Raw genomic sequence first — 11990 nt, forward strand, 5'->3', positions numbered from 1 at the left:
TTTCAAACTTTTATGGTAGTTTATAGCAGTGTATTAGCTTTATAAAATTTGGGTCACTGTAAAAATAAATTAGAGAATGGAAACAAAAATTCGGCAATTTTCAATTAGTAAAGGAGCATAACTCTACAATAGTAAAAATAATGCTACCAAAATTCAAACTCGTTCTATGCTTTGTGGTAATAAGCCTTGGCATTGTGTATAAGTTCGATAACATTTGGTTGAGACAAGCTAAAGTTAAAGAATGGAAACCAATTTGGGGATGTACTGACATACCTACAGATGTACAGATGGACAAGTAAAACTTAATGCCCATTCAGATACAACAGGGGAATAATAATCATTTTATGTAATATATATGAACAATGTACACTGAAAATAAGTTTGTGGTTACTTTTTGAAGTTTTTCATCTGAAATGTAGTGTCCAACATTATCCTTGCTACTGTGGATTCATTCATTTTCGTGGGTACCAATTTTCGTGGATTGAGGAAAACTTACATGTTCGTGGATATTTGATTTCGTGGTTTTGCTGAAGTCAGCATAAAAGCCATGAGAAAATTTGTCATTCGTTGAACAATTAATTTTGTGGTTCAACTGTTTCCACAAAATCCACGAAGATTGGTATACAACGTATTATAATGTATCCACAGTATTACTTTTATTTTTAGTTTAATAGCATCATACACTTTTTTTGTACTAAGAAAGATAAGAGAAATGAAATTAGTATCCTCAAATTCACTGAAAACTTTCCAGAAATCATGATGTAATGATAATCATTACCTTTCTTTTTTTAATAACATAAAAACTGGTTCAAAGCTCATTTTTAAGTATATTGAATCTTTGCTAGCGTACACATTTTGTCATTTAAACAAACATTTCTTATTTCATATAAAATTTGCAACAACAAAATAAAATTTCAAAGCTCACAACAATCTTGATATTATTGTTTAAATATGAAATTCATTGCTTACTTGAATAGATTTAAACTTAACATGGTAGTTTTCAAGAAAAATTCTATGAAATATTTCCTAAATGCACACACCTCAATTTCCATTTGAAATTAGATATTACAGTAATAAATTCCAATTTTCTTTATTTTCCCCATTAGATTTTATAAGAAAGAAGTCTATACCAAAAATTTATTTGTTTTTGCTTTTTCTATGATGAGGACATTAGGGAAGATTATATATATATATTGCTTATTGTGTAACCCTCTTCAAATAAACTATTGTTGTTGTTACAATAAATGTATTTGAATTGCTCATCCACTGTGTTTACAAGTATAACAATATTATTTCCCTTCCCTAAAACTAGCACATACATGTGCATATAAAAAAGAAGATGTGGTATGATTGCCAATGAGACAACTATCCACAAATGACCAAAATGACACAGACATTAACAACTATAGGTCACTGTATGGCCTTCAACAATGAGCAAAGCCCATAGCCAATGGTGACCTTCGATAGGAAAGGACAATCCTAGTCAATTAAAATTGTAGTTGGTGCACCTGCTTGATCAGATTTCAAACTCACAACCTCAGTGTTGACTGGCTAGTGATTACAGTATTAGAAATACCTAGAAAAAAATTCTGTCTGAAAAGTCTGGTTACAGGAGAACCACGAATTCAAATGTTCAACGAAAAACAAATTTTCTAATGGAATGAGTGTAAACTTTGCCAAAACCACGAAATTAAATATCCACGAATATGTAAATTTTCCTCAAACCACGAAAAAATTGGTACCCATGAAAATAAATGAATCCACAGTACCCAAATCAGGTTCCTTAGAGCCATGTAAACAAATTTATTTTAGGTTCATTCAATCTATTTCTATTTTGAGTGTATAATCATATTGACAGGAAAGAATAGGTATTGTCTAAGTTTGACCAGCAAGTAACAGTCTCTTTGAAAACTATGGTATTGCATGTTAATTCCCTACTCACACTTGACAAAACTCAGCGCAAAGGACCTGCAGCCAATTTATTGCTGTTCTTCATTTGGAAGTAGCAATGAGATTTATATATAAGATGGAGCAAAAAGTCATGCATCACCAAATGAAATAAATCTTTAAGACTGACATAGATCAAGGCCATTTCTTGTACAGAAATCTTTCTACATGGTATAATTTATCTTGAATCGTGATAAAATAAATTCCAGTCCCATTAAACCAAATCTCTATAGATTATACCACTCACTGTCACATAAAGAGATCTCATATAGCTAGCATTCCATTTCAAAATAAACAATGATAAATCTATACATGTAGTGATAAATAAAAATAAAAAACACAGGATATTTGATGATATAAAACAATAACAATAAGTTATGGATTTTAATTTACATACATGTGTAATGATTAATAACCAAAAAAAAAATCTCCAGGATGTTAAAAAAACATGACTTTCAACATTATTAAATAATTTTTACAAGTAAAATTATTTTACAAATTAATCTATGTAACAATTTTAAGGAATTTACCTGTTTAAAAACTGAATAGGACTAGCAATGTTTCGTACTTTTTACACAAAAATTATACAAATAAACATGTAAACACAATAAAATTCACCATGTTAACTCTTAATACATTTGTATCTGTTTTTATGCCTGCAGCAATGTTGAAAATTAATTTCCGTCATTTACTTTCTACAGTCAAAAATAGACGGGAATTAATAATGTCAAGATGTCTAACGTGAGATTGCTTGTATATAAATCTATTTACCTTTAAAGTTTCGGACACAGTTGTCCGCCATAAACATTTTATTATATTATTTGTAATTCAGAAACAGTAGTCAAAAGGAAAAAATAAACAGCATCATATTTGTACAATATAAATCTCAAAGATAAGTCCATGTATACATGCTATAGCTTTTAATTCATTTTACATCTTAATAGATTTATTGAGGATATCTTTTTTATTTCCTGTTCCTAAATACTTAACCGATACATTCCACTAACCTTTGCTGGGCTACTTCTTTAATAATCACGCCTACGATATTTCAGATAAAGAGGAAGTTAAAATTTTAAATTTAACAAAAGTAACATTTAAATACCATATCTTTCTGTTTGTCAATATCGCATAAACTTCCATAAAATATATACTATACAGAAAAGCCTTATATACATGTAAGGTGGTACCTAACACTACAGGGAGATAACTCTGTAAAATCAGTTAAACGTTTTAATTAAGATGTGTTGTTAAGGGAATGTTAAGCTTCTCAATGATCAAAATAAGAGTTTGTCAAACTGCTATATAACCAGTGAAATTTTTCTGATAAAACTTGTAAAACGGTTGGTTCAAATTTTGATTTTTTTTATATTTTTGTTAAAGGGTCAAAGGAAATACTTTGTCAAACTTTTAAGAAAATTAAATGAGCCAAATTAATTTTAGTTGAAGTGTTGAGTACCACCATAAAGGTCATCCAATGATCCATGGAACTATATAGTCAGAGATTGCTCTAAGTCTTACAGCATCTTTATACCACATGATGGTGCTGTGGGACAATGGCCCAAAAAGGTCCTGAAAAGATGGTCAGACATCAGAGCAAACTTGGACATGATCTCAGGACCAGCATTAAACAGACTTTATCATAGAGGTGGCCTTTGAATTGAGGTATAAAATTAATACATTGTCTGTTACTACATGTACAGCAGGACATCAAGTGGTTGACCAAACAAAACAAGTTTACATACAATGTACATGATGTATTCATGAGCAAGTATGTGTTATCAAAAATAATATTAGGATCCCGAAAAGATAATTGAAAATCAGAATTTATTTTTATACAAGAGATGATATAATGATTAATTCTAACATGACGTCCTTCAAACGCTTTGAGTACACACCCGTGGTAAAATATGAATATATTGTATGGGCTGTTCCAATCGTACACCCACGTCATATGCTTTTTTCGAAAGAGCTACCTGACGTCATAGAACGATGACGTCAGAAAATAAGCATTTAAGGGAAAATACATGCTTGTGAAGCCAAAAATCATCACATCAAGGAAACGTAAACCAACAATGCTAAAATGATTATATTAGCCATTTTTGTATACATATAAGATGTATAAGTACAATTATCATTTAGATTCATTCAAACCTATCTAAATATGTTATTGTAAATAGTTTAATCTTGTCACTTATTCAGTTTGTTTCGTTCTTTTACGTCAATTTGATAGTGCGTTTATTTATTGGAATGGCAAATATTGCCTTCACCTAGAGCACTTTAGTCCAAAGCAATTGCCATTTTTGTCCTATTAGAATCGAAATAATTCATGGGGGCTTGAATATATCTAGATTTTACCACTGGTTGGCCCTTTATGACGGATTTTAACCCTCGCTATTGCTCAGGGTAAAATATTTGTCATAAAGGGTCAACCCGTGGTAAAATCACGATATTTAAGCTAATTATGGTTTGTTTCTAATATGACTCAACTTTTCTCTATATCTGATTTTAAAAAGCATTTTTTAATCTCAAAAAGACCAGCAAAACAAACTACAGGGTAAATACATGTACATGAATCTTCAGGTTCATACAACAGGGAATATGAAATTATTTTTGGTCTCATATCAACTTCCTTTCAGAAGCCTGGACAAAATGCTTGTAAATTATAAACCTGATGCTACTGGGACTACATTTTAAGTACCCTAATCTATTCTGTGTTAAAATAAATGTTTTCAATGGGGTTGTATATTTTCCAGGCTGATAAAACTGGTTTCAAAAGTGAAGAGAAGGTACCAGTTTGATATAGACATTTCCTTATTCTACAATCATGACAATGTTCTAGTAGAAATTTTCCTTATTTTCATAGTTTTGATCAAGTTAAAACAAAAGACTACTTACAATACATGTTTGAACTATTTTGATTTACACTGCATATTGAACAGTGCATTTTACCTTAAACATGTTAAAGTTATATAATTTATTCAAAAAGTGATGTGACTTTGTATTTGAACTATCTACCGGGATAAGACACATGATAAAACCTGTTATTGACTTCATATCAACAGAAAAGATCTTTATTCACCTTTTAACCACATAAGGAACTAAAATAACACAATGGAGTATATACTGTACAATCAGCTAGCTATATATTTTCCAGAAAAACACACACTGTGTCCTTTTAATAATGTTTAAATGGAAACTTCTTATCATTTGTAATGATATCTATCTTGTAGGTTACTATACTGTTTATTTTATATGCCAATTTAACTTTCAAAAATATACATGATATAGCAGAGCTTTTATGTACAAATGTATCACAGATCCTAGTGTTTTAATATATGCATCAATGAGTAGTTTACCTAATCTGCTATTTGCAGTTAGTAAAATGCAATTCTACGAAATACTCTTTTGTTATGGTATGATTTCATATGAGACAACTCTCCATCAGAGACCATATGAAGTAGAAGTACATATTAGCAACTACATGTATCATGACTATAGGTCACCATATGAACTTCAACAATGAACAAAACCCATACCACATAGCAACCTATTAAATGTGCAGAAAAGACAAAAGTAAAACAATTCAAAAGAGAAAACAAAGGACTCGACTCATGTACATAACATTGAACATGATGAACAAAAACAAATCTTATAGACAGCAACAAATGACAACGACTGAGTTACAGGCTCCTGACTAAGGACAGGCAAATACAAAATGTGGGAAGTTAAACATGTCCAACTTTGTATGTGCCCAACCCTCCCCTCCCTCTTACCTAATGGCGATTTGTGCCTTTCTTCAATCTGCATGATTGTAATTGCGTAACTTTACCTATCAACTTCCTAATCATCTTCCTTCCTACACAATCTATTTTTAGCTTTATTGTCCTAAATATAACTTTTTGGGCCTTCCCAGTTTTTGTGTATATATGGTATTTAAAGTACATTAATTATCTAAATCGGTGTTTTTTCATTGATGTATTGTGAAATATTTGTTCTTCCTTCTGAAATGTGTTCTTTACCATGTAAAATGATTCTTTGTCCTCATTTTAGTGTCTTTCAAAGATTTGAGGATAAACTAGTTTCTTGTTGCAATGATTAAACCTCTGCTTCAAACTTTTAGTAGAGCCTCGAGGAAAATTAAGAGTGCAAATCAGAGAAAGGAAATGGGGAATGTGTCAAAGAGACAACAACCCGACCACAGAGCAAAAACAGCCAAAGGCCACCAATGGGTTATGTAAAGTCTTTATTTATTGAAGTATTCATTGTCAGTTGTGCCCTCTATTTATCTTTATTTTTCTATATGTATGTAAGGAGAGAGGCAGATGGACCCTTTCCATGTCTTTAAGGATGTAACAAAATTGGCATTGGATCTTTATTTTAGTGTGAATTGGTGATGTACAGTACACTTGTCTGTTGAACTCTTGAATTTGCTATTAATTCTACAAGATCTTTGAAAGAGTGAATTTGGGATTCAGAGTTCATTCTTCTATGGATTCAGGGTGGTGCTCTCTCCCAATGCCCTTTAGGGTTTTTCGGCTCACATTCAATCTGCCATTATTTTCAAATGGCTACTTACAAGAATTAATGCAAAATTTAGATAGCCAAGCTTGTTACAGACACAAAAAATTGTAGAGTTAAACCAGGTTTACTTCTGCTTATTTTAACTTGCTACATATATGATTTAAAAGTAAAACACAAAATAAACAAGAATAATCTTTTATCAGATATCGAGCCAAACTAGCACAATCACATTACTATGCTCAGTGAACACCAAACCTGGGTAATACCCTTTTTATTTTGGCTTACAATTGTTTTTTAAATTCTAAAATTTTAAAATATCATAATGAACAGGTGCACTAAGTTTAAAGTATATATATATGATCACAACTTCACGGTCAATACCTTTATCTGATATAGATGACTGAAATGTTGTCTTTTTTCTAATTCTCATCTAAACTTATCATGATTTTTTATATACATGTACAAGCATAATTTGATATTGGTCTACTGTTCAAACAAATTTTGGATCCAAATAAAAAAGGTTTTAGAAATTAATTGACTGAATAAAACATGCTCATTTTAAACTGTTATCTTTATAAGGATAAAAGTCAATACTTTTTTGGATACATAAAATGGTGAATGTGTTCATGGGACACAGATGATGCCCCTGATTGAATATATATATATAACACTGTAAAGGGGAATAACTCAAGAACTGTAAGAGTGAAGCTCCCCAAATTTGTACTTAAGGATGTTGGCTTTTCTTGTTTATGAATTTTTGACAGATTTTCGTAATCCTCTTGTTTTACCCATAAGTATTTTTAAAAACATTAACCCCTACTTTCCTTCTCATAATTTGATAACATATAGTTTAAAATGTCTTCTTTGAAAATCTTATAAAATCCTTGTTATTTTTTCATCAGTTTTGTTAACTGTAGGAAAAATCTAGAGAGAATTATTTCTTGCCCAAATTTTCATAGGATTATACATGTACCTAAAAAAAAAAGCACATGGACCCTTTATTTTTTTCCTTTATTTCCAAACTGTTAATTTATAACATGTATAACAGTCTGTTAAAAAGCTTGTTATTTTGAAATAGAGTAGCACACATCCTTAAGGGCATACAATACAGTTACAGGGAAGGTAATGGCGTTGCTAACGTAATTTGTTATTTTCGCGACGTCAAACTGTGAGATATCGGGAAAAGATGCATTTTTCGACTGATTTTATCATTCAAAGTGATTTAATTTGAAAACAAGTTCATGGACCCCTAAAACGGCATTTTGTTTCATTTTGCAGGGAGATTATGTGACCCAAATTTTATAAAACTGTAAATAGAGGATTTTTTTTAATTTTGATAAACATGCAGCAAAAAATGACGTTTTTTCCTCAATTAATTTGATATTTGATATGAGTTATTTCTGAATAAAAAAATGCATATTTTTTTAGGATATTTATAAAATAAAGAAATTACTGATTATTTAACAAAAAACAATTTGTGTTTATCTTTTATAACAAAAAAGTTAAGTCTTTCTTTCGAAAAAGAAATTACGACCACAAATCTGAATTTTGAGCAAATATACAAAATTTCGACCTCATTTTACTCAAAAAGTAGCACATGAAGGTATATTTTTTATTACATATTTGATTTAATCAGGTAAAAAATAGCCTATATGCAAATTTTCATGACCTTGTAAATACAGGATCAAAACTGTATTGTATGCCCTTAAGCTGAGTTTAGGGGTAATAAGCATTATCATCAGTACCATCTGTTCTTATGTACATTGTAGTTGGTATTTCTTTATATTACAACTTGTCTCATAATTTGTCAACAAATTAGAAAAGTTTTGTTTTGGCCCTTTTTTTTGCCCCTAATTCCTAAACAATTTGGGCCATAACCCCTTAAATCAATCCAAATCTTCCTTTTGGAAATGGAACCTTGTGGTACAATTTCAGAAACTTCCATACACTTACACACAAGTTATTGTATCAAAACTAGAAAAATACTTATTTGGCTCCTTTTCCTACATTTGTAAATGTTGGGACCAAAACCCCCATAAATTAATCAATCCCAACCTTCCTTTAATTAGTGGTTATAAACCAGGGTTCTCACTAAGGCTAGACCGTGAATCCTGGACTCATCAAAATCTGTCTGGACTCATCAAAATCTGTCTGGACTCACCATTTTCAAAACTGGTGAGTTCACAGATGCATCAAGATGAATTTTATAATCTGTGTGCAAACACAGTTACAAATGTTTCTAATATCCCATTGTGTAGGGTTCACTGCAGAGCCACAAAATTCAGATGAAAGTCTATTTCTTAGATTCCAATTAGACAACTCTCCACAAGAGACAAAATGTCACAAAAATTAACAAATAAATCTATAGACTACAGATCACCATACAGCCTTCAACAATAAGCAAAGCCCATACTGCATAATCAGCAATTTAAGGCCCAATTTTCAGATGAACAGACAGAGGGACGTACAGACAGACAGATAAGGGTAAAACTTTTTGTCCCCTTTGCTACAGCTGGGACTGGTCAAAAAGTGCAGTGAAGTCCTGTTAGCGTTTTACTTTTTGCCTTAAACATGTTAAACATTTAAAAGGGGCACTACCTACAAGATTTTTTTTCTGTTCAATCATTATTATAGTGAAATAGTGAAATAAGAACTTGCTTTTAGCAGCCACTGGCCCAGTATGGTTTAATTTTGTAAAAAAAGCAAAGAAACATTGATAATGAATAATTCGACCTCAATAATATAAAAAAAGAAGATGTGGTATGATTGCCAATGAGACAACTGTCCACAAAGACCAATATGACACAGACATTAAATTTATAAAACAGTCAAAAGTCAATAAGCCCTTTTTCATGTGAACTTCAATTTTACCCTTTAGCTAGAGATGGATAACACTTATATGGTCAATGGAGGTACATGACGTATTTGGAGGCTTAATCTGTAGTTAATTAATTAGATGGCGTCAAGACTTTTATACACACGAAACGAAGCTACGTTTTCTTGACTCAATGCCCTGTAAAATGATTATTTTAGACTTTTTATTATTTGGATAAATGTATTACATTATTAAAAATCAAATATCAGAATTTGAGTCAAATAGGTGAACATGAAATTGACAGGTTCACAAAATTAAGAATAGAAAATACAGCATGTGTCAAAGAGACAACAACCTGACCAGAAAACAGCACAAGGCTACTAATGGGTCTTCAAAACAGCCAGAATATCCTGTACCAACACCAAGATAAACAGAGATGTGTACTAGTTCAGCTAAGTTTGATGTCAAAACATATAACACATGCATATGAAACTCAGAAAATAAAAATGAAACAAAAATTTTAAAAGAAACTTACAAGACTACAAACATTGCCAAAGACCTTAGGCTGCCTGACACAAACAAAAAAAAAACAGTTTCTAATATCTCAACCCTTCCCCTATACCATGTAAACCTTTAGCTAATGTAGATTCAAGTAGAATAAACAAACAGACACACAGCAACATATGAACAGTAAAAATCAGTTCAAAAGTCTGAGTTCGATAACAGAAGAAACTAAGCAAAATGACAATGTCAATGATTCATAAATTATCAGGACAAAATTTTGACTGTGATCAGATAAAAAATTTAAAGTCACTGACACAAATACATGTTTAGATTTATACAACCTCTTTTCCCGACTTTAGCCATTAACAACAATTGACATAAATATGGAGAATTCATTCCCATTACATTGAGATATTTCTATAAGGACATGAGCAGGCGCGTAGCAACCCGTACGCAAAAACGCAGTTGCGTACACATCGAAAATTTCACAAAAATAAAAAAAAAAAACTTCCCTTTTCATTTACGAAACCATCGTGATTCTGTTGCTGATGCAAACAATTTAAAATGGCTGAGGTCTCCGGATGTGACTATCAAAACACAATTGTCACTCACGTTTTCTATGCCTACTTACCCTAACATCTTTTCTGAAGATTCCAAAATAATTGATGAAATAAATGTTATACCCGGGAATCTTTCAGATACTAGAACTTAATGTATTTGCATGTTTGCCGGTCTCGACGGCAACGGCAGAACGGTCTTTTAGTTCCAAGGGAAGAGTGAAGACCTACTTGAGAAATACAATGAAAACGAATCGTTTATCTGAGAATGGATTTGGTCTTTCGAACATATACCGAGATTTTTTTTTAAAGCAGACACCGTTTTGGACATTTGTGTATTTTTTTTCAATAAAAAAAATACCATTTATTAATAAGTTACAAAGCATTGGCTTAGAACTGATTAGTTTGTTTTCTAATGTAAGGTGGGTTCAGCATGATTAGGAAACTAATAAAATATACCTTATCAGGCCAATTTAACCCATTACACATTAGATAAAAATCAAATTGTTAAGCCAACAGTATGTGTTTCTTTGTTTTTCTCTGATTGTTTATTTCCAAAGTTGACTTGTTTCACCTGAAAGTAAGATTTCTGCGAGGTAATGTTAAGTCCGCGGAAATTGCGAGAATGCAGGATTTTGCACTATTTACACCAGAGCTTCTGGGGCCTTAAGCGGCCCAGACCCCTGCCGTATAATTTCTTTCCCCAGCATTGCGTACACATCAAAAATGCCTAGCTACGCCCCTGATGAGTGCAAAAGTTTTGCATTTATACGCATTTGAATTAATATCTTATAAAGCAGTCTGTGCCAAACTGTTTCAGGGTTTGTCTGACCGAAACAGAAATTTGAACTTTTCTACTATACATCATGTACATATTCAACCATTTTTTTTGTAAAGTTCTGTTCCACGGAATGACATTTTGACAGTCAGACAGAGTTTGGGATACACTGAAAGAGTGATATTAAAGCTGCTCCCTGTTTTCTATTTAAAACTGTTCAGCCATAATTCACACAAATAGACACTTATTTGACGCAGGCCTGTCTGGCAAACCCTAGACTGATTGTAAAGGAATACAGCCAACGGCTAATTTCAAAGACAATAAGTACAATTTTAAACATTATCTCATGTTAAAAATCCCCCTAAAAATTGCTCTACTTTCCTTTCCCCATCTTTAACTATTGTGAATTTTGCATAATACAAATAAGAAATTACAAGCAAATAAATCTTGTCAATCAATTGTTGACAACTGTCATCATTAGTCTTAAACAAAGTCGTTTAATGGTTATCAAATATGATACTGCTTATAGCAAAATTGTTATATCTCGAAAGAATCTGAACGTGTAAAGATACACAATAAAATATTGCTTTCAACAAGAATGTCTACAATCTAGCTATTTTTAGTAACATTGTCATTATGGAAAAACCGTGGAAATGTATGCAAAAGTGGTGATGAGCTGGCCATTTCATAGGTTGACATAGACTTAACAAAGCTTACCAAAACTTTCCTGAAAACATTAATTTTACAGCGAATCTCTTCTAAGCATGGAAAAACCAGAAATCTTGTTGTTTATGTCCGCATACGACCATATGGGGAAAACCAGAATTTGAGTACCCACGCCCTCTAGCGTTGGATGAATCATTATCAC

The 11990-nt window shown here is 31.7% G+C and overlaps 1 protein-coding gene across 4 annotated transcripts in view; it reads right to left on the minus strand.

Moving 5' to 3' along the window:
• The window catches only part of LOC134725045 (nuclear factor NF-kappa-B p105 subunit-like), a 49716-nt gene extending 37726 nt beyond the window's left edge, over nucleotides 1-11990 (minus strand). For 2 of the 4 annotated variants that reach the window (XM_063588540.1, XM_063588543.1), the window contains exon 1: nucleotides 5721-5809. In XM_063588540.1, the coding sequence (XP_063444610.1) occupies nucleotides 5721-5754 (34 nt within the window). In that variant the 5' untranslated portion in view covers nucleotides 5755-5809. Of the gene's footprint in view, nucleotides 1-5720; nucleotides 5810-11839 lie in introns of those variants that run through there. The other 2 variants (XM_063588542.1, XM_063588541.1) reach the window with 2 other exon arrangements.

This window comes from Mytilus trossulus, chromosome 7 (assembly GCF_036588685.1).
Source record: "Mytilus trossulus isolate FHL-02 chromosome 7, PNRI_Mtr1.1.1.hap1, whole genome shotgun sequence".
NCBI classification, from domain to species: Eukaryota; Metazoa; Mollusca; class Bivalvia; order Mytilida; family Mytilidae; genus Mytilus; species Mytilus trossulus.